Here is a 24,387-nt window from a genome sequence, read left to right as displayed (position 1 = left end):
GCTACGCACGGCACATGAAGGCATTGTGAAACCACATGAACGGTGAGGACAAGTAGGCAGAGAGGTGTGACCTTGTCCCGCCCAGAGGCAAGCACAGATTGACACACGCTCCCGCGTTTAACCCCTATTGCGCCCATTGACGTCACGGATGCGCAGAACATAGAAAAAGCGGAGCGCTCGTGGGTCGACCTATACTATATGGACCTTGTACGTGACTCCCTCAGGTCCACAGCCTGGTCCTGTCCACGAATTCCCCCGTGTTCTTCGCCATGCTGAATGGACCCCAGGCTCCCGATAAGCTCACCCTTCCAGAGGACCCTCGTCACTCCTTCCAGAAGCTACTGGATCACATGTACCTGGACCGGATGGACCTGGAGTCGGTGGAAGAGGCTCTCGAGGTGTACGCTCTGGCCCACAAGTACGAGATAGAGTCGACAAAGAAAGAATGTGTGAAGGTATAGTGTAGCGAGGCCAGCTGCCCTTGCTTTCCTTCATAGTAATTCTACCATTCTTCTTCTGTTTCTTCTTCCACTTATATTTCTTCTTTTTCAATTTTGTTTTTGTTTTCCTTTTTATGTTTCTTTTGGTACTTCTTCTCTTTCTTTTTGTTTCCTCTTCTGTTTCTTCTTCTGCATTTTCTTCTTATGTCTCTTCTTCTTCTTCTGCTCCTCTTTTTCTATTTCTTCTTCCGTTCCTTCTTCGTTTTCATACTCTTAGTCTTCGTCTTCTTCATAGTTTTCTTCTTCCTCTTTGTCTTCTTCTTCGTCTTCTTCCTCTTCTTCGTCTTCTATTTTTTCATCCTCTTCTTTTTTCTCTACTTCTTTTTCTTCTTCGTCTTCTTTTTCGTCTTATTCTTCTTCGTCCTCTTCTTCGTTTCCTTCTTCTTCGTCTTTTTCTTCTTCCTCTTCTAGTTTTTCTTCTTCTTCTTCCTCTTCCTGTTCTTTTCTTTTTCTGCGTCTTATTCTTTTTTCTACGTCTTCTTCGTCTTCTTGTTCGTCTTATTTTTCTTCTTCGTCTCTTTCTTCGTTTTCTTCTTCGTCTTCTTGTTCGTCTTATTTTTCTTCTTCGTCTCTTTCTTCGTTTTCTTCTTCGTCATCTTCGTCTTCTTTTCCTTCTTCTTCTTCTTCTTTTTACTTCTATTATTATTGTTATTATTACTATTATTATTATTATAATTATTGATTATTATTATTATTAGCATTAATCATTATTATTATTAGTATTGTTATTATTATTGTTATTATTATCATCATTATTATTATTAGTATTATTATTATTATCATTATTATTATTATTATTATTATTATTATTATTATTATTATTATTATTATTATTATTACTATTATTATCATTATCATTATTATCATTGTCATTATTATTGGTAGTAGTAGTAGTAGTAGTAGTAGTAGTAGTAGTAGTAGTAGTAGTAGTAGTAGTAGTAGTAGTAGTAGTAGTAGTAGTAGTAGTAGTAGTAGTAGTTTGGGCGTCATTATTGAACACCACGGCAGCAGACGGGTCTCTCTGTGGACAAAGATGCAATAGCGAATCATGATATACTCGACTGTTCACACTAGCTTAGGCAAACTCTCTCTTTTTGTCTTCAGTACATCGCATCCAACGTGAAGGCGGAGACGATGCCGGCAGTACTGGAGACTTCGGTTCTTTATGAGGACGCGGCGCTGAAGAAGAAGTGCAAAGAGGTACGTGGGTCTGTTTCCTGATGTCGTGGCTGGTGTTCCTTTCGGGTAAAATGGTGATATCTACACTTCTTGGAACTAGGGTCCAAAGCCGTCATGGTTGAAAGACGCCTCGCTTTGCATTAGAGCGTAAGGAAGCACGGCGGCATTGCACGCTCGGTCGCGTCAGCTGTCGCCCGTCCCTTGGATTCGTCGACATGTTCAGAAGCATGGTCTGTTTGACCCACAGATACTGGACCGCGACCCCGACGCCGTCATGCTGCCTGAGACCGTGTCTCGTCTGAGCAAGGAAACCTTGAGGGCTTTGCTGACGGACAAGACCCTGGCCTTCTCTTCCGAGGCTGTCCCCTTCAGAGGACTGATTGCCTGGTAAGTACTCGCACTCGTGGCGACCATTCTGTTCCTCTTTGCACAGTGCATGACTATGTTTTGGTAGTCGCTAATCAAGCCCGCACGCTAAAGTGATCTCTGTGCCTCTTGTTGGTCGCAGGGGAAAAACCCAGCCAGGCCAGCAGGAGGAGCCGTCGGGGAGTGCGCTCCGGGAGGAGATCGGGGACGACCTGCTGAGGGAGGTGCGGTTTCTCGACATGTCCCAAGACGAGTTCGTGGATAACGTGGTCGGCACGGACGTGCTGAGGGGAATACTCCCGAAAGGGCGGCTTTCCCGCTTTCACCTTTCCCCGGATGGAGACAGAGAGACATTGGAGCCGCAAGTGCGTTATGGTTTGATTCCCTGGCTTAGGAGTGATAGGAATATCTGTGTCCATCGCCTGGATGCACCAGGTGCTGGCACCCTTGAGATAGAGGATTTTGATGGGGGCAATGTTGTAATAAGCTCGGCATCCTCTGAACACCGCCTGCTGCCCTTGAGAGGGGCAAAAGATATCATGTATGGTTTACCCCCAAAACGGAAGTAGTTGCGAATGGGGCAGATGGCGGAAGTCAAAAGGTGATGTAACCCTGTCACGTGAATGGGAGGGTCTTGAGTGTGCCCTGTATGCGTGCGAGTCTGGAAGCTCTGGCTGCGAGTGAGTGAGTGAGGGGAAAGCCCTGTTTGGTCTGGCCGCCGCGCCGCGCCGTGCCGCTGCCCACCGCCCCGGGTCCGTCCGGCCGGCGAAGGAGTGGGCGGGTTGGGTTGGGTTTGGCCCCTTTTTGCACGAACGAGGGAGGGAGGAAGCGGGCACGTCGGGCGGCGACCCGAAGCCTAATGGAATCGCTTGGCAAAGAGAGATTTTATCACCGTCATCATCGCCGCCGCCATTGTTATTAGCATTCATGCAATCAGGTGTCTTGTTAGAGAGGCAGTTTCAGTCCCAAGGAAGCGTTTCATTTGTTGTAGTCGGATCCTATATTTTACGTCACTTCCAAGGTGCAGAAATCGTCACAAGGGGGGAAAAGCCTTTGGTATATGTGCCTTACTAAGGCACACCTAATTATACAAATGTATATATTATATTATATCATATTATATATATATATATATATATATATATATATATATATATATGTGTGTGTGTGTGTGTGTGTGTGTGTGTGTGTGTGTGTGTGTGTGTGTGTGTACTGTTACTTGTGTCTCATGCGTATTAATAAAGACGAAAGATAATTTACCGTACGTCTGACAAATGTATGGGTAAACCCTTTCAAATCTAATTACATAAAATCAATTTCCTGGATCGTACACAAATTAATTTTGAGCATATGCTATTAAAAACAAATATATAGATTTGGGTTCTCATTAAAGTATGTCAAAATTTTGCATAATAGATTTGTCGCATTGGAAGCTTCCAGTTGTTCGAGAACTGGTGCCTGACTTCGTCTTAGAAAATTTAAAATTTTATTTTATACATAGCCGTTCTCTATGATTACATGTTTCTAACATCTTGTTTCCTTATCTTTGGGTTTTTATATATCAAAGACTTGCATTTTGTTTTAACAGGTCTAAACTATTTTACGTTAGTGAACAACGGCTCTCGAACAAATCTACTTCATAATATTTATAGCTTTCCTTTGTAAAGGTTAATAAACATTATTATAAACCTTAGAATATATTATGTAATTTTACTATATCATTTTACTTACAAAAGGGATGCCATTAGGTAAGATGATAAAAATTTCGGGTGAATCCAAGCTTTCATCTAGTCACAGAAACGGCTGTCAGTTAGACTTAATTCAGCAATAAAAAAATACGCACTGTAAATGTCTAAAACTTGATAACTGAGGTTCTGGTCGTTCTAAGCCCTGAACAATTCTCTCTCTTCATAGATAGCCAGCTTGCTATCATAACCACGTACTCACACCCATCCGTAGGTAACCTTCTTGCTATCATAAACGATTACAGTTCAGAGTACCTTTCAACGATCGTCTTGATACGGTTTTCTGTGGTACTATATGCATATCAGCATATATGTATATCTGTATATGTATGAGTGTATATAAATATATACATACATATATATATATATATATAATATATATACAGTCACTATCCGAGCTACGACGCACGCGAGTTACGACCACCCGTACTTACGACCACGTCTAGCAGATGTCTATTATGAGTTTACTGTATATGTCTGGCAGCACAGCGCGTAAGATAGTTGTAGCAGCCCGGCATCGCGCACGACTGGCAGAGATGGAAAAGTTGCTATACACGGGGTTGGAAGATAATAGGCAAAGAAATGTGAAACAGATGTTGCAAACAGTGCAAAGTAAGGCTACAAGTTAATTTCGCATGTTGAAAGAACATGCAGGTGAAGAATAGGCTTCACGTGAATTCATAGCGAGTGCTGGGTGGTTTCGTGTCTTTCGAGAGCGTTACCAGGTTCACCACGTGCTGTCGAAAGGTGAGGCTACTAGCAGTGATGCGTATGCAGCTAAGCCATTTGTGGAAGAGTTTGATAAATTAATTAAGGATGAAGGATATTTACGTATTTAAGACCACGTCTAGCGGATGCTTATTATGAGTTTACTAATAAGAGTACTTTATAATAAGTATTTTCTTTCTTTAACCTACCATATCATATTAACAACTAAGCAACTGAAAACAATTCTGTATACAACTGTAGGAGTATGGGATCCAATGTATTTAACGCTTCGCCCAGGAGGGCTTCTTCAGAAATAACAGTTTTTTTTTTTTTTTTTTTTTTTTTTTAAGGCTATCGATTCATAAAATGGACATTAAGCCTGATTTGAATTTGTACAATCTCGTCGTTGTTATGTGTGTGAACACAGTGGACAAATATCTGACTCCTTATATAACCCGAGCTTACGGGGAGTAGCGAACATGAAACTGGTGTAAACCCAGTTTGCGTAAATTGCTCGTTACTTTGTTTTTAAAATTGCTAAAGGTTTATTGTAAAAAATACATTGTTTTGATTTATATTATCAATGAGAGATATAAAAGCTGATTCAAAACATCTACGTTTCATAGTACGGTTTTCATATTTGATAATCTTAGAAAAATTCCAGTCAACATAGTGGCCTGTATCGTATCTATGTCTAACAATGGCATTATTCATACTGTAAGTTTTCATATCATATACTAAGAAAAATTATAAAAATTAAAATAAAAGTCATATAATTGATAAACAGTAAACAGCTTAAAAACGCAACAGATTTATGTCATGTATCCCAGAGTATAACCCTCGTGTCGGCTATTTTTATGGGATCCGACTTATGACCAATCCGACTTACGACTGGTTGGTCAGAACCAATCTAGGTCGTAACTCGGATAGTAACTGTATATATATATATATACATATATATATATATTTATATATATCAACCACAATACACTTTAATTCTAAGCCATCAGCATCGAGAGACTCGCGGAGGCCAACATACAGATATTGAAACGGGCTCGAGTCCTTGGCCGTACTACGTTTCAATTTCTGCATGTTGGCCTCCGCGGATCTCCCTATGTTGAGGGCTTAGAATGAAAGTGTGTTGTGGTTGATAAAAATGCATATCTGTTCACTGGAACCCGTTCTGTGTTGTACATGTATGTATGTATATACATATATATATATATATATATATATATATGTATATATATATATATATATATGTGTGTATATATATATATATATGTATATATAAATATATATATATATATATATATATATATATACATATATATATAAGTGTGTGTATGAATGTATCAATTCAATTTACTGTATCCAGATTTCTTGACGATACCAAGTTGTGCAGAGTAATAATATATTGCCACCAAATTCACCTGGATATTCAAGTAGAGTTAGACAAATGACAGGAGTGATCTGAAAAGTGGCTAATGAAGTTTAATCAACGGTATATAAAATTACACTAAATACATCCACAGGTTATTTTGAAAAAAGAGGGTGAAAAGAATCATGGCATGATTATCAGTAATGTCTGCAAATCATCTAACCATTGTACATTTTGCTTTAGAAGAAGCTAATGAGATCCTAGAACTGAGAGTTTTGTCATCTTTTGACTTGGCAAGGAGGATTATTTAAAGTCAATATCCTTATGTGTTAAATTTGGTTCCTTCACACTCAATAATGAAGAATATTTTCAGTGCTGTGGTCTCGCGATGGGGAGTCTGCTCAGTTGTGTTCTGGCTTCTTTATACATGGAGGCTCAAGAAAAAGGGACCATTTTACCACATTAATGGGCCAAGATACAGCATAGTTGCGGTACGTGGATGATGTACCTGCTATCACCCCCAGGGAGACGGACCTCAGCGACAAATTAAATATGCTCAGTGGGATACAAAAGAACATACAAATCACTATGGAACGGGAGGAGAATGACAAATTAGCCTTCCTAGACACGGTAATATGGAGAAAAGGGAATAAGACTGCTTTCTCAGTACACAGAAAAAACACAAATAAAAACGACATAATCCACTATTACTCTAGTCACCACCCAAGAATAAAAAGCGGGATAGTAATAGGTTTCTTTTTGAGAGCATACCGGGTGTGCAGTGAGGAATTTCTCCAAGGAGAAATTGAATACATTTTTGACATATTTAGGAAACTGTGTTGCCCACAAGGACACTTACATATACTAAAAGAAAAAGCTTAAAAAAAAAGAGAGAGAAAGCCAAATATGTGAGAACAAAGGGGACAGCCGGGGGTTTTTGTCCATCCTCAATTCCAAATGCGCAGATGAAATTGGACAGTTGCTCACCAATGCAGGGCTAAGAGTTGCATATGGCACAGGGACCAAAATATATAACATTAAAAAAAAAAAAAAAAAATGAATACCATATGGGTGAAGAGGGCAGCCTGATTTATAGAATTCCTTGTAAAAGCTGTCCCCATCAGTCATTTTGGGGAAACTGGCAAAGGAATTAAAAAAAAGAAAGAAAAAAAAAATTATATGAACACAAGGATGCCCACCGGACATCATATTCTCTAGTGGTTCATATAGACAATTTTGGCCACCTTCCTGACTGGGGAAAATACAGAGGTACTCCACAAAGGGCTAAGAAAGCAAAGAAAAATAATTGAAGCAGCCTACATCGCTTCAAAACCTTGCAATAGTCATAGAGAAGGATTTATTAAATTATCAAAGTTGACTAGCGACTTTGTTCGAGGTGAAACAGAACAAAGGAAGGACGGAGATAGAGGAGGAACGGGGTATGGAAAGTGAAGTATATAAGCTGTAAATGTTTTCTTAGTGATCTTCCCTTAGGTTTTTTCTTTCCCATTTCACACTATTTAGACATAAATCTACCTTTTCCTTTGTAACTTCTGGTACACTACTAATGGCAACAGATGAATTTACTCAACCATGCTATCTTCCCTTTGTTTTTTTTATTTCATACTATTTAGGTAATGCTACCTTTTTGTAATTTTTGGTACACTAATAATGTCAACAGATCAATTTACTCAGCCATAATTTTGAAAAGTAAAAATCTTGATAAAAAAAATCAAATAAAAACTCTTAATCATTCTGTCTCTACACTTACTAATCTCTCGATTTCTATATTCCAAAGAAGTTGTTTGCTGCCTCTGAAGCTAGTCTGTGCTTGGCCCCTTTAGCACCTTTACTTCTCTGAATAGCTTCCTCCACATGATCCATATTTCTCTTTCTTTTCTCTGATCTATCTTTTGTCGATAATTTTGTTCAGTTCTCCATTCAGCCCCTCTTGCATATTGAAAAAAATCCATTTTACTATTTTCTTTAATTTCTATACAGCTGTAATTAGTCTGATAGTGCTAAAAGACCTGAAGGAATCCAAGTAGGCTAGCATTCACGCAGTTTGAGTTTTCGCAATCTTATTTTTTTCTTTTTTCTTTTTTTAAGAAAGAAAAGAAAGGTGCTAAGATAAGAGGGAGGGTGGAGGGGTGTGGAGTGTATTCAGGGATGGAATGGGTGGGAATGATTTTATGCCTTTTCCTTTTTGGCTACCTCCCTTGTAAGGGGGTAAAAGCCTTTGTATATGTATGTATGTAAAAAAAATTCTTTTATTGAATAGATACTAAAATAATTTGGCAAGTTTGAACAGTGCTATATTGCTGTAATACAATCTGGTAATGCTGAACGCACCAAAGAAAAACCTATGATTATTTTTGTGTACTGTGAAAAAATATATATAAAAATTAAATATGAAATAGTACTAATGATTAGTAGGATATAACGTAATATGTGGAAACATAATGCAGCTATAATGTAATAAACATTTTAATGAAAAGAAGATACAATTGATAATGTATTACTGTAGTTAAACCATAAACAAGAAAAATAAACTCACTGAAGTCACAGTTTACCATCAGTACATTTGGATTTCACACAATGTTGAAAATTATTTAATATCTGTCTACATCTTTTTATTATCTAAAACATATTACTTATATTCATGATACAAGTGATTTACTTATTTTGTAACTTTAAAGAATATCATGTTGATTTAATGCAGCCTCATTGTACTAAACAAACCAAAGGAGAAACTTTAACTGCCATATGAAAAAACAAATTCTATACAAGTTGTCAGGAGTTAATTGTACTCTTTATATCTTTATAATAGTCTAATCTCTATTATTTCATTATATACTGTCAGTTGTAAAACAAATACTGATTTTGTTTTATAGATAACATATTGCTGGAATACAGCCTGCTAGTTCTAAACAAATACAAGGAGTACTCAGATCATGAAGCTGGTGGTGCCCCGAGTGATGTTGTGACATGAATGTGTGGCATTTAGGGTTCTGGCACAGAATTTTGTTTCTCTCATTTACTAGTGTTCCCTCACAATACCACATACTGTATTACTAGAATAGTCAGTTTACACAACACTTCTCTCATCTGCTCCCTCAAATAATAATCACGCTGCACCAAATCTAGGTCAATCCTCCCATCCACAGTTATAAAAAGTGAACTAATAAAACTATAAATAGCACAATTTAAAAACACTTATGACACAGGATGCCAACATGAATGGCCAAAGAAAACTATATACATATATCAACTCACCTTGACTAACTAGACCAATATGTGAGATATTATGTTTGACAGTGATTTCATATTGATCACATGGATGGAAGTGCTGGTAAGCCACTGACCACAATACTAACAATTATCTTCAGGATACTCTTACATGAGAATGATGAAGAGAAAAAGTCACACTGAGAAGGCTTCCCTACCAAGTATGGTTTTGATGCAGGAATATCGTCACCTGTGAAAGCTCCCTATCTTACACTGACAAGAAAATGTCTTTCAAGTATGGGTCATAACATGGTTCCTGAGATGAATCTTTCATGAGAAAGCAGCACAGTAGTATAAAGCCACACTAGTAAGGCTTCTCTCCTGTATGATTAAATGAAAGTCCTCTAGATCAGATGTGGTAATGTTTTCAAAACATGGGATCCGGCAAATTCACCAACAACGATTCACCGAAAACAATTCACAGGCAACAATTCATCGACAACAATTCACTGACGTGCTCATTTCATTTATATACACAATGCATCGAAAAATATGAATAAAAATATTCTAATTTGAAATATATAACTAAGTCATATTTTCATCCTTGATTTAGCATATTTTTATCTTTGATAATGAAATATTTGATAATGAATCATCACATGGATTTGGATAAAATAGTTTTCTGAAAAATCTGCATCAATGACCACACTGAAAAGGTTTCTTTCCAGTGTTGATCATTGCATGCCTTTTAAGACTACCCTTTTGTGAAAAAGCTGCACTACAGTTACCACACTCAAAAGTCTTCTCTCCTGCATGGTTCATCACATAAACTTTAAGATAACAGTTTTGTATGAAAGCTGCATCACACTGACAACACTTGAAAGGCTTCCCTACTGTGTGGATCATCATGTGAGCTTTTAAGATTTCTGTTTTGTTCAAGAGCTGCATTACATAGGCCATACTGGAAAGGCTTCTCTCCTGTGTGGGTCATCACATGACTTTTCAGAGCACAATTTTTTGAGAAGGCTGCATCACATATGCCACATTGAAAAGGGTTCTTCCCTGTGTAAGTCACCGTGTGTTTTTTGAGAGTAACATTTTGGGAGAAACCTAAATCACACAGGCCACAATGGAAAGTCTTCTATCTTTGTGGGTCATCATATGGCTTTTGAGGTTACTCTTGTGTAAGAAAGCTGCATCACATAGTTCACACTAGAAAGGCTTCTCACCTGTGTGGGTCGTCATATGGCGTTTGAGAGAACTCTTTCGAGAGAAAGCTGCAACACATAGGTCACACTGGAAAGGCTTCTCTCCTGTGTGGGTCATCACATGGCTTTTGAGATGATTCTTTTGTGAGAAAGCTACATCACATAGGCCGCACTGGAAAGGCTTCTCTCCAGTGTGGGTCATCACATGCTTTTTGAGATCACCCTTTTTCCTGAAAGCTGCATCACACAGGTCACAGTGGAAAGGCTTCTCTCCTGTGTGGGTCATCACATGGATTTTGAGAGCACCCTTTTGAGAAAAAGCTGCATCACATAGGTCACACTGGAAAGGCTTCTCTTCTGTGTGGGTCACCACATGGCTTTTGAGATGACCCATTTGTGTGAAAGCTGCATTGCATAGACTGCACTGGAAAGGCTTCTCTCCAGTGTGGGTCATCACATGCGTTTTGAGATCTTTCTTATCTCTGAAAGCTGCATCACACAGGTCACACTGTAAAGGCTTTTCTCCTGTGTGGATCATCACATGGCTTTTGAGAGTACTCTTTTGTGAGAAAGCTGCATCACATAGGCTGCACTGGAAAGGCTTCTCTCCAGTGTGAGTCATCATATGCCTTTTGAGATCTCTCTTATATCTGAAAGCTGCATCACACAGGTCACAATGTATAGGCTTCTCTACTGTGTGGGTTATCACATGCTTTTTGAGATTACCCTTTTGTGAGAAAGCTCTATTACAAAGTTCACATTGGAAAGGCTTCTCTCTTGTGTGGGTCATCTCATACCTTTTGAGTTTTCCCTTTTGTGAGAAAGCTGCATCACATGGGTCACACTGGATAGGATTCTCTATTGTGTCAGTCATCACATGCACTTAGAACCTGCTCTTTTGTGAGAAACCTGCAATACAAAAATTACACTGTAAAAACTTTTTCCTGGATTGGTTCTTCATGTGTACTTGAGATTACACGTTGATGAGAAACTTGCATCACAAATGTCATGCTGAAAAGGTTTCTCATCTGTCTTGGACATCATATCTAATGTAATATTAGTCTTGTGTTGAGGTCTTTATATTACTTATGGCATAACCTATCTACTCAGAGCTTCATGGGTATTCATGTCCTCCAGGAAAGACTGCAAAACCAGATTAAGTAAAAGGCCTCTAGATCACATGTGGTAATGTTTTCAAAACATTAGATCTGGCGAATTCACTGAAAACAATTCACCGGCAACAATTCATCGACAACAATTCACCGACACGCTCAATTCATCGATATACACAATGCATTGAAAAATAAAAATAGAAATACTCTAATTTGAAATATATAACTAAGTCATATTTTCATCCCTGATTTAGCATATTTTTATCTTTGATAATGAAATAATTACTTTCATAGCCTGTATTTAGGATACAGTACTACAAAAACAAGGTAGAGTTTCTTTTCATAGTATTTATCAAGAATAGTTAAAATTCTTTAATGACAGAACTATTGAAAAAGACAAATTAGTATAAACTAAACTTAAAACTATAAATTGGTTTACTTAAAATCAGAAAGCTTGGTTATAGGCTATTGCCCACAAATAATCAATGACGTTGCTATATGAAGGATATATTTCTACAATTTTTTTTTTTTTCATTCCAAAGAGTCATGATATTTCTTTCTTTGTGGTTGAGATAAAGTACCAGCCAAGTATTGATCGACTTTGAATTCATAATAGTTTTGTTCTTTTTTCAGGCAGTCAAAAAACTTCCAAATATCAGGGTGGTGTCCAGCAATGTGTGTCTTAAATGTCCTATGCTATTCTTCAAGTGAATTATTTGTTTTTGGTCAAGTATGTAAAACAGTTGTATATGATGACGTGATGCATGAGATGGAATGGGTGGGGGGATGGGGGGTGAGGTAATATGTGTGAGCAAAATTTGATGCAGCCCAAAGGGATTTCTCTCTGTCTTCTCCTTTTATGCGTGGGGGGACGGATGTGGATGTGGATGTGGATGTGGATGTGCTGTGCCTTGTGACACTGCTTCTGACTGAGGGCAGTGGACAAGGTACAGGGATGACCCGTCATCCAGGAGGTGCTAAGATAAGAGGGAGGGTGGAGGGGAGTGGAGTGTATTTAGGGATGGAATGGGTGGGAATGATTTTATGCCCTTTTTCTTTTTGGCTACCTCCCTTGTAAGGGGGAAAAAGCCTTGGTATATTATGTACGTATGTAAAACAGTTTTCAGAAACATCACCAATTATAATGAAAATATAGAAAATGAGAACCACTGATGTAGGGTCAATATATTGTTGTCAGGTTATCCAGGGCTGACTGAACCATCCCCAACTGTCTGAACTGTCCGTGGGAGGTTCTGCTCACGTCTACATCCTCTGAAGATTTGGTTCTGGTCCAGTTGTTTTAATTGTCTGTCATCAACATCAACAAGAGGACAGGAGACGTAAAATGGACCAGAACCAAATCTTCATACGCAATCAAGGAATGGAGACCTAGAGGATGTAGGCGTGAGTGGAACTTCCCCCGGACAGTTCAGACAGTTGTGGACGATTCAGTCAGTTCTGGATAACCTAACAACAATAGACCCTACATCAGTGGTTCTCATTTGTTTTCATTATAATTGGTGATATTATCATTGTTGATATTTATTTATATTTATTTGTTTTTATTTTTTATGTCATCATTATTTCTATCATTAAAATTGGTGTCAATATTTTTCTTGTTAATTCTTATATATATTTTGATCATTATTTTCATTTTCATGGATATTTATATTATTGAGATTGCCAACATGACTATTTATTGCTGGTATTATTATTATCCATGGTTTTACCATTATTGTGTTTTTAATAAAGGACATTTGAGATGCAGGTTGCTGGACACCACCCTAATATTTGGAAGTTTTTCGACTGCCTGAAGAAAGAACAAAACTATACTGAAGTCAAAGTCGATCAATACTTGGCTGGTACTTCATCTCAACCACAAAGAAAGAAATATTGTGACCCTTCTGAACAGATAAAAAAATATTGTAGAAAGATATCCTTCATATAGCAACGTCGTTGATTATTTGCAGGCAATACCCCGTAACCTAGCTTTCTGATTTTAATTAAACCAATTTATAGTTTTTAGTTTATACTAATTTGCCATTCTCAATAGTTCTGTCATTTAATGATTTGAACTATTCTTGATGAATACTATGAAAAGAAACTCTATCCTATATAAAGGCTATGAAGGTAATTATTTCATTATCAAAGATAAAAAATATGATAAATCAAGGATGAAAATATGACTTAGTTATATATTTCAAATTAGAATATCTTTATCCTTATTTTTTGATGAATTGTGTATATCGATGAATTGAGCATGTCGAATTGTTGTCAATGAATTGTTGCTGGTGAATTGTTGTCACGGAATTTATTTAGACCCTCAAAATGTGACTAGGATTCAAATTCTGTTCTAATGAAAAAAATTCCTTCTATTCAATCCTATCTACAATGGCTCATAAGAACTTAGTTTTCTGAATTCCCTAATTATTTCTCACATATACGAGTATGGGATACCAAGGTAATAAATTATTCTGTTAATTTCAATTACATACAAAGAAAATACCAAATGTGTCTACTTATGTTTAATAACATGCTTACAAGCCTATAATGTCTGCTACCAATCAACTTAAACACTCAAATGAAGGTTTTAAATAGAAAGCTCCTTTTAATCGTGGCATAGTACAAAAGGTTTATAGAGATCTTGGGCATAGTTGAGACTGAGTGACATCCCCTCAGGGCTTCACCTCCTAATGGAGGTGGTGAGGGGGTCAACAATTTTGAAAATGGTCAGCTATACTCTCCACCTTACAAGTTCCCATTATTGGTACCTCAAGAAACAAAAGCATCCCACAAACAAAATCCTGAAAAACTACTCATGGTATCAATTCAACAAGAAATTTTACAGTAATTCAACATTTCCTCCTCTTCTGCCATGGTTTGAGGTTGTGTTGTACAATTCTGGAAGATCAGTCAAGCACATAAGTTGGAATGAAGCTCTCATTCATTCATTAGGTAGATACTTTCTAACTTATTCTGTAGTACATACATACATACATATACCAAGGCTTTTTACCCCTTACAAGGGAGGTAGCTGAAAAGGAAAAGGCATAAAATCATTCCCACCCATTCTATCCCCAAAACACACTCCACTCCCCTCCACCCTCCCTCCTTTCTTAGCACCTCCTGGATGACAGGTCATCCCTGCACCCTGTCCACCGCCCTGGGTAAGAGGCAGTGCCGCAAAGCACAGCACATCCACAGCAACACCACTTCATCAAATTGGCAACACCCCCCCCTTCTCCATGCCCCCATGCAGAAAAGAAGAAGACAGGGAGAAAGCCCTTTGGGCAGCATCAAATTTTGCTCACACATACTGCCTCACTCCCCATCCCCTTACCCATTCCACCTCATGCATCACAGCATCATCCATATACAACCATTCTCCATTCACCTCTGTCTTCCGTCCTCTCCTGTCCTTCCTCAACACACATTCCCCTCTTCCCAAAAGCCCCCTTCACCCCATCCATCCATCCATCCAATTTTGTTATTTCCTTAAAGATTTTGAGTTTTTCTATGATTGCCTCATTATCTTTCCCATCATGGTCTCATGCATGATGAAGAAGGAAATTGGGACAGAGTAATGGGGTTACAGATCCTCCACTCTAAATTTTTCTTCTAATAAATGTCAAGGCATAGAAAGGTCTGGGACAAGGACTCCAATCAAATCAATAATAACTGGGTCATTAACTATGTGTGGATGTGGTACAGAGTGTAACAGTGGAGATTGATTGTATGTTTGTGAAAAGGTGAATGCATTTGTACTATGTTGAAAGGAAAGAGTGGTTTTGATTTTGGAAGTGGGGTGGGTAGGGCATCAGGAGTGATAAGGAAGTGAGGGAGAGAAGGAGTAGCACTGTTAAGTGATGAGATACACTGAAAAGAAGAATTAAACACCTATTCAAGTCCAGCTTATAATATGTACAACTGGCTTTCGTGTTAATCATCATGTACTAATTTTATTTTATACATGTATATATGTGTGTGTGTGTTTGTGTATTAATTATCAGGTACTAATATTTTCTTATACATATATTTACATGCGTGTGTGTATTACCTAGTTTCTTTTTGTGTCCTCTTGTTTTTCCATTGCCCCATTTCAATAAATCATTCTTATCTAAGATTTCATTCCTTTCATAATTCTATAGATATTTAGTAGGTCTCCTCTTTCCCTTCTTTGTTCCAGAGTTGGTAATTCTAATTTGGACAGTCTTTGTTCATATGTCATTTTGGAAAGAGTTAGTGACAGTTTTGATGTTGCTCTTTGTATTCTAATTTATTTATATTCTTTTTGGTACTGGGTGTCCATAGCGTTGCTGCATACTTGAGTTTTGGTCTTATTAGTGTAGTTATTTCTTTTTTTTATCATCTCCTCATCTAAAAAGACAAATGCCACTTTTATTGACTTCAATAAATTGTAGGTTAATGGGTTGCAATCCTCCTCCGTTCTTACTTTCTTTAGTATTTTTGTGTCGTCTGCAAAGAAATAATATGAGGATGACAGCATTTTGGAAGTGAGTATTAATGGAAATAGGCTGGAGGATGTGCATAGCTTTATATACTTGGGGTCGCATGTGGCAAGAAAGGGAGGAGTGATGGTTGAGGTAGACTGTAGATTGAGAGAAACAAGTATTTGCTTTGGGAGATTAAAAAAATCTAATGAGAAATAAAACATTTGGGAGATTGTATGAAGGGGTGATTGTGCCAACAGCACTGTATGGGGCAGAAACATTGAGAGGAAGAGTTTCAATACAGTGGCCGCAAAAAAAAAAATGTTACATTTTCACCGCAAATAAAAATGTTACACGCGGCACAACGTAACAAAAGAATTCTGGTCTGAGCCACAAGTGTAGTCCCATCCCTCACCCCCTATACCCCTCCACCGCAACATCTCACACCTCATGAGCCCGCAGAGCTCATCGAGTAAAGATTGCCCATACGCTGCTCTCAATCACGCCATTTTTTCACTCGACACACAACTTTGGCCGCCTATATTTCCACTTCCACCAGGCACAATGGTTAAAAATCAACTTTCCCTGGAACAGAAGAGCCGGGCCTTGTCCCTGATAGAACAAGGAGTATCTGTGATACGCGTGGCGGCGGAACTGCAAGTGTCAAGAATGACCGTTTACCACCTGAAGAAAGCTGGTGATGCTCTGCCCCCGGCACGACACCGCGACGGAAGGAGGGCTCTGGCAGACCACGGAAGACATCAGCACGCACAGACTTCATTCTAAAGAAAGAAGTGAAGGCAGACCCCGGAATAACAGCCTTAGAACTGAAAGAAAAGCACCCGAAATTGCTCCAGGACGTCACAGTGAGAACAGTGCAGCATCGACTACAAAAGGACCTAAAATTACCATCACGTCGGGCCGCCAAGAAACCTCTGCTGACTGATAAGATGAGGAAGAAAAGGCTGCAGTTCTGTAAGAATTACCGACACTGGACATCAGACGACTGGAAGAAGGTGATGTTTAGTGATGAGAGTACGTTCCGGCTCATCAGAGGAACTTCAAAGCTGGTCCGCCGCCCCAGTAATGTCTCCCGCTACGACCCAAAATACACCGTCAAGACTGTTAAACATCCTGACAGCGTGATGGTGTGGGGCGCCTTCACTGGAAATAATGGTAGAGCTGGCTTGTATTTCCTCCCCAAGAACGTTACAATGAAGTCTGCCAACTACATTGAGGTTTTGCGAAACCACATGCTGATTTTCTGGCGGATCCATGACTGCAACTTTTTTATGCACGACGGAGCCCCAGCACACAAGTCCAAAGCAGTGAAGGATTTCCTGGAAACCAACAAGATTGATGTTCTGGAGTGGCCTGGTAACTCCCCTGACCTGAATCCCATCGAAAACGCATGGAATCAGATGAAAAACATCCTGGAGAAGGAACGACCCAGCACCATACCCGACCTGAAGGAGGCGCTGAAGAAGCACTGGGCCTCGATGGACCTACAGTATTTCGCCAACCTCGCCACTTCGATGCCCAAGAGGATCGAGATGGTGATCAAGAATAAGGGCCACATGACCAAATATTAATTTTGTATATATAATGTAAGCTTAAAAGGTAAATAAAACCCATTTAACATGTACTTTTGTGTTTAGTTATCCAAAAAATCTTAGTGTACCATTTTTTTTTTGCGGCGACGGTATATTTGAGAAGAAATGTCAGAGAAGTATGATATGGGTTACAAGGTTGGACAGAGTGAGAAATGAGGGGGTATGGAGGATAGTGGGGGTAGAAAAGGAGTTGGGAGATGAGGTTGAAAGATCTTTGGGATATTTTGGACACATGGACTGAGTGAAGAAGGATTGGTAAAAGAGGTGTGGAAGGCATAGTTGGATGGAGTTAATATGAGGTGGCAACTGAGGATGAGATGGATGGATGGGGTAAAAGGGGTGTTGAACAGGAAGGGGATGTTTGTTGACGAAGGAAGAGAGAAGGCAGATGGCAAAGGTGAGTGGAGAATGGTTGTGTATGGATGATACTGCAATGCATGGAACTGAGTTGGGGAAGGTTAGGGAGTGGTTTTGTGTGAATGTTATTTGACATTGCTCCCTGTCTTCAATGTTTCTGTATGAGAGGAGAGATGGGGGGATCAATGATTGAATAAAGGGGCCTTGCTGTGGATGTGTTGTGTCTTGCTGTGTTGCTTCTGACCCAAGGCAATAGGTGAGAAGCAGGGATGGCCCATCATCCAGGAGGAGCCAACATAAGAGGGAGGGAAGGATGTTGAACAGAAGTGAAATGGGTGGGAGTGGAATTATAACTTTTGACTTTGGCTACCTCCCTTATAAGGGAGGAAAAGCCCTTGGTATATGTATGTATATTCTTATTATCTTCAAATGTGTTTTATGAAATACCACAATTTTTCATTTTCCAACTTTGAATATCATATTTCAATATGGTAATACTGAGCAATTCAAAGACCCAAAATTATGTTGTATGTATTGCAAAATGTAGAATACAAAACAGTATATATTTATGGTGAGCTAAGTGGTCTGGGATGGCCCTTATATCCCCCCAAAATGTTAGGTTTGGTGAAGTTATATTTGTGTTATATTTTGATTCTGGTTTCAATTTCAGAACAGGTCAGCAATAACAAACCATTATTCAACTTCTTTCAACCTGTATTCACTATTGTGTAATATAAGTTGTAACTGAAGTAGATTGCATTTGAAAGCGATACTATTGATTGCATTGTATTTCAGTCAATATCCAGCATTTTCATTTTTGGGGGCAATATCCAATGAAAGGGATACTACAGGGATAATAAAGGAGTCATTGTACCGATATGTTTGTTTCCTCTTAAACATCCAGCAATTCTACTTTTCAGGACAATATTGCATTAAAGAGACAGCACTACAGAGATGGTACAGGGGAAATTTTAGGTGGAAAGGCAACATAAAGGACAGATAGGGGCTGAAAGCAATTTGCATTCTTGAATAGTCTCTGACCATGAAAGAATGCTGATTGTTCAAGGTTGTCTCTTTGTAGTTGGGTAAACTACCAACATGTGGTACTGAAGGGTACTGATAGGAGTAAATCATGTTGGCATGTGACCCATTTCCAGAGATTTTACTGTTTGAGGATGATGTACCTGGAGATAAGACCTCTTCAACATATTGACATCAACATTCAATTGAAGCATAGATTGGAGTGTCGAAGACTGAAAAATGGAAACAAGACCAAAAGAAGATGGACAGTTTTCCTCTCTGTCATAGCCACTTCTGCTAGCCCCAATGATTAGATGAAAGCCACACCCAATATTTTATGGATAATGAAGCAGCATCCCTACTTACAGAACGTCAAGTGCACGGAGACATAAGTATTTATCTAGTTGTATTTTCCTAATTACATTGTACAGGAAGGGGAGCTATGCTTGTAGTGACCCATCTTTGTATTTCGCAAGATCTAATTTGTTCTTAAATTCTTGTATGGTGTTTGCACACACTATTGATATGAGGAAAGAGTTACTCTGAACCATGACATTAAAAATGAGAGGTTAGGTGCGGCAGCCCCCAGCCCATCCTGTCAAAAATACGCTTTATAAAATTCATATTGATGTTACTATCAATTTGTGATATTTATGGAGTTCAACACACTCAGAATGATAAGAGCTATATAATGATATAGATAAGAATTGACTCTGAGAGACTGGCAAACAATGGTAATGTCCACATGTGCACAACTACGCGATATAGCAACAGAAAACTAATTATTAATTTTGTAAATCATATCAACATATGCAGTTTTTGGGTGGAAATGAAATAAAAAACCTAAAACAGATTTCATAAGTAATGAAATCACACCAGATGAATGGTATGCCATGTTTGTTTTGATAGATGCCGACGTCGGAGAAATGAAAGGATGAAAAATTCATCTATTCTACCCTAACCTGTATTTAGTAAATCGGTACCTGTAATCTAAAGGTCATCATGATGATTGTCGTCATGATGGATGTTGGCGGCCTGTTCAATCACTCTTTCTGAATATGAGGTATAAAATTTTCTCATAGCTTGAAGGAATGCATGGATTTCCACTTCATAGCATTCCTTCATGAAAATATACCTCATGAGGTACTGGTGGAAGTACCGAGGGGTAAACACTTGACAAACAACAAGATGGCGTCCTGATCTTATGCTGGTGACTTCATTTGTTTATTTGCTTGTAGCAAGGCATTTCTTTTTTTATTTCCACCAAGAAAATTGCATAGTACTTTCATGTATCATAATTTACAAAATTGATATTTAATTTTCTAATGCTATATTGTGTAGTTGTGCACAACTGGATTAAAACCCAAACTTTATATTCAAAATTTTTAATAGAGATAGGCCATTATGAAAAAATGTAGGCCCTGCAGACAACAAAATTTCATTCTTTCCATGCTCCCAGCATTACCAACACTTTTACAAGAATTCATAAATTAGGTACAGTTGTACTAGTCTCCATTACCACCCCCACCAAACACTAAAAATTTCAAATTACTACTGATGATACTACTAATTAGTGGTATTTTTATGGGATGCAAAGTACTCATGATATGAGCTATCCATTGATATAGATAGAAACTGGACTTGTGAAACTGGCATTCTTTCCTTTTGCCCCCATTCAGTGTAAACAGCTCAACTTTCAACACCCTCACCTGCTGCATGCAGTTTTGCATGAAGCAGTGTGGACCTGGCTTAAGCCTCTCAGGCTCAGTAATTGACAATGAATGAATAAACAATATTTGAATTTCAATTGGACAATATTATTCTGTTTCAGTGCTTGGTGGACTAACTTGCTCTGGGCTTAAGAGAGCACGATTGGATGTGAGTGGTCATCAGTAGGCCCAGATTCACCTACAAAGTGTCCTGTATATGTATGTGTCTTTTTTCATATGTTCAGTGATAAAATCCTCCCTTCAACATACTCAAACCCATCACTGATATTTTCAATGTCCAAATGTGATTTGGGAAAATGGATTAAAATAAAACCCTTTCTATTTGGTCTATCCTCATAATGCGAGTCACTATGACATAATCTATAGAGGCAGTGTTTAGCAGATGGCATTTTGAAAAGTTAAATAAAGTCAGATCCTGTCAAAATAACCAATAAATGTGGATAGTTTTCACATAAAAATGAATAATGTAGCAAGGTGTATACATTTATTTGTCCACAACATATTCTTCCACACAATAATATGTCACATCATAACAAAGATTGCTTCAGTTTTAAGAACCTGTGTCTTTCTTTTTCAAATTTAATAATTTATGCTTGCTTTTTCCTAATGCATATCAATTCAAGATAAACCAACTGAAGTGCCTTTCCTTAAAATCATTAAATGATAGGTGCTTCTTCGTGAGTTGTTAATATCTCAGGTGTTGATTATTGTTCATTATTATTATTCACAACTTATTTATAACCTATTATAAATTAAACTAACCTAACCTTATCTAACTCATTTGAAAGCTTATATGACCATATAGCTGGACAATATAAATAAATTATCCTTTAAATCTTTGTCATAAACAGAGCATAGGTGCTTTATTCTGTGTTTCAACCAGGTGCCAAATCTTAAACTGAAGACCCTGGTGCTTATTCTATTGAATGAATTTAGGTGCCTCAACTTAAAATGACCCCCAAAAGCATACATTTTCATATTTTCTTGTCAGAGAAGGCAACATACAAAGCTTCGCATCCCACCCTTTAAAAGAATAACAATCCCCTTAAGATTGTAGGGGGAGTGGGGGAGGGAACTGGTTTGGGAAAGAAAAGGGATTAGAATGTTCAGAGTGATACATCATCATTTTCTCAATTAACTGTTTTAACAATAATGGGAATCTTCTCTAGAAATACAGAAAACCCAAATTTTTCTTGCAACTTGTGCAACATAAAATTAATCCTTCTGTTGCAACAGAAGAATTAATTTTATGTTGCACAAGTTGCAAGAAAAATTTGGGTTTTCTGTATTTCTTTATAAGTGCACACCTACATGACAGATCATTAGATATCAAATATTGATTTTGTAAATTATAATACATCAATGTAATATATATTTTTCTTGGTGGAAATCAATAACAGAAAACATTTCTAAAATCTATGCACAAGCGACTGAAGTCGCATCAACTCCTTTAGATACCATCTTTGTTTTTATAGATTCAGAGGCCAAAGATGACAATGACAACCTTAATGACCTCTTGAATTAAAAATACCACATTATCAAATGGAGGTTAGGTTAGGTAGGTAGTAGGTTAGCTTAGCACAGACAAATTTGTACTTTAATTTTTTCAACCTCCACAACTACCTCAACAACGATGGTGTCTCAAGCAAAGTGGCCATGTTTGTGTTTATCTATCAATAACTTTTTCTGTTATTGATTTCTGCCAACAATAATGTATATTACATTAATGTACTACTATTTACAAAATTATTACTTAATTTTCTATTTCTATATTGCATAGGTGTGCACTTCTTAAAATCTACCATGTTTCCAGACAGGAGCTCCTGGATTTGTGCCCATAAGGTACATAGAAATTATACTGAATTCAGTTCAACACAGCTAGGTATACGTGAGTCTGCAGGAGGTGCACCATTGTGGAGGGAATGTTTCTGATGTCATTTTGAGTGACCCGTTTGAATGGGTTCTCATCAGTTTGAACTCTGGCAGTGTTCAATTCATATGTGGATGATTCAAAATGTCTTCCTCTTCTAGAAGCTTTGATTCAGTTCTTAAAATATTGAAGGATTTTCCCCAATTTGAATATTGATTTAGATAGTTTCAGTGGTAATTTAGTGTACCAAGTGCAAATCTAAAGGTAAGGCACCCATATATTCACTCTTTAATGTGATTTTTTTTTTTTTTTCTGGAAATGACAAACTTCAAGATTGTTGTTAGTGTTGTGGGTGCATTTGCTGCTGAAAAATACATTTTGGATCATCAGGTTTTGCTGCTAGAATACTTTTTTGATAGCTTCTTATCTTTTCTTATTCCACTGACTCTGAACCATGAATTCAAAATTTCATTAAAAATGGACCAGTGGTTGTGTGTACTTCTGTGCCAAAATCTTTACAAATTACCACCCTTTATTTTCACTTCTTGTTTTAAGTCAGTCACGCTAAAAATTCGGAATTGCAGAAAATTGAAAATGTTGTATCTCCCTTATTTTTCAAGCTATTTAAAAAATTAAAAAAAGCATTTTGTTGGTAAGGAAAAGGTCTTTTATATGCAACAAGAATTAAAGGGCTAAACCAAACTTGGAATTTTAGTGCTGGTAGCTACCTTGGCTGCATAATGTCGCAAGTGGGAGAAGGGCAAGGTGGGCCGGTCACTATACCAGGATGGAGCCAACAAGATGACCAAAAATGGTGATGGAGGGAAGTATAAGGGGTAGACACCCCCTGGGAAGACTTAGGTACTGGTGGAGTGATGGAGTGGCAAATGATGTGGCCCGCATTAACCCTGACCTACAATATTGGAAGGAAATAGCAAAGGACAGACTGGTGAGGGGACTGCAGTCCTGATAGCCACTGGAGTATTACGAGAGAGAGAGAGAGAGAGAGAGAGAGTAAAGCTACCTCAACCCATCGTCAACTTGGCCCACCTACTCGACCAAGTCGGCCCATCATGGTTAGGTTACATAGGTTAGGTTGGGTTAGAGTATACAATTTTATCATACTTTAATTTCTTCGACCTTAGCATCTATTGAAACAAGAGATGGCGTTTCAAGCAGTCGATGGGTCGAGTTGGCGATGGATCAAGCTGCCCCGCAAGCTATCAGACAACCCAAGTTTCATATTAGAACTTAATGAATGCTTAATTGTAAAGATTTATGGTGCAGCAAATTCTCAGGCAAAGACGATACTACACGACGATGATGACGTAGCGAAAAAACTACACTAATTTCGCTTCGGAGTAGTTGTGTAAGCACCAAAACAACGCATACTGTGCCAAAACTTACTTTTAATGGCAAAAATAAAAAAGTATTCATGCATACACAAATACTAAAATGAAATCATTACGAGATAGAATTCAGCATTTACAAGTACAACTTTCAGGCTTTCTCACCAAACTATCCGTGCCACATACCCTAGCTGATTATTCCCAACTTTATCTACTGTGTTTACAAATTTCAGCTTGCGACAAACAAATGAGCAACAAGAAGCGGAACTTAGAAAGATCATCAATAGAATTCGGACAAAAACTATAAGAACATAAGAATGAAGGAGATTGCAAGGGACAATAAGGCCTACGTTAGGTAGTTCCATGTCCATTACCACTTGTCATCCCTATCCATAAATGTGTCCAACCGTTTCTTAAAATAACCAATAAATTCAGCGTTCATTACATGGTATCCAAGTCTATTCCATCCGTTGACCACCTTATTGTTAAACAATATTTTGCCAATTTCCTTCTTAAATCTAAGGTTGTCCAATTTAAATACATTACTGCGAGTCCACCTTTACCTCAAAC

At 38.0% G+C, this 24,387-nt stretch overlaps 3 protein-coding genes across 4 annotated transcripts in view; 1 reads left to right on the top strand and 2 right to left on the bottom strand.

Annotated features, from left to right (window-relative positions):
* LOC143031052 (BTB/POZ domain-containing protein 6-like) overlaps window positions 1-24,387 on the bottom strand; it is a 246,509-nt gene that overhangs the window by 67,226 nt on the left and 154,896 nt on the right. The window lies entirely within an intron of this gene.
* LOC143030583 (BTB/POZ domain-containing protein 6-like) lies at window positions 14-2,072 on the top strand. The gene is made up of 3 exons (XM_076193746.1): window positions 14-455; window positions 1,605-1,700; window positions 1,927-2,072. Exons 1-3 carry the CDS (start codon window positions 270-272, stop codon window positions 2,068-2,070), a joined length of 426 nt encoding a protein of 141 aa, XP_076049861.1. The 5' UTR covers window positions 14-269; the 3' UTR covers window positions 2,071-2,072.
* On the bottom strand, window positions 8,357-24,206 carry LOC143030582 (uncharacterized). 2 transcript variants are annotated; one of them, XM_076193744.1, is made up of 2 exons: window positions 23,983-24,206; window positions 8,357-11,224 (listed from the first exon to the last, which is right to left on the bottom strand). In XM_076193744.1, the coding sequence occupies exon 2, from the start codon at window positions 11,187-11,189 to the stop codon at window positions 10,320-10,322; it is 870 nt and encodes a 289-aa protein (XP_076049859.1). In that variant the 5' UTR covers window positions 11,190-11,224; window positions 23,983-24,206; the 3' UTR covers window positions 8,357-10,319. The 2 variants fall into 2 exon arrangements, with proteins under 2 accessions (XP_076049859.1, XP_076049860.1); XM_076193745.1 differs by having other exon boundaries at window positions 24,004-24,206.

The sequence above is a fragment of the Oratosquilla oratoria genome, chromosome 12, assembly GCF_046742065.1.
Source record: "Oratosquilla oratoria isolate Oo_2021 chromosome 12, ASM4674206v1, whole genome shotgun sequence".
NCBI classification, from domain to species: domain Eukaryota; kingdom Metazoa; phylum Arthropoda; class Malacostraca; order Stomatopoda; family Squillidae; genus Oratosquilla; species Oratosquilla oratoria.
Note: the sequence above shows the minus strand (reverse complement) of the source record. Positions and strands in the feature narration are given on the sequence as shown.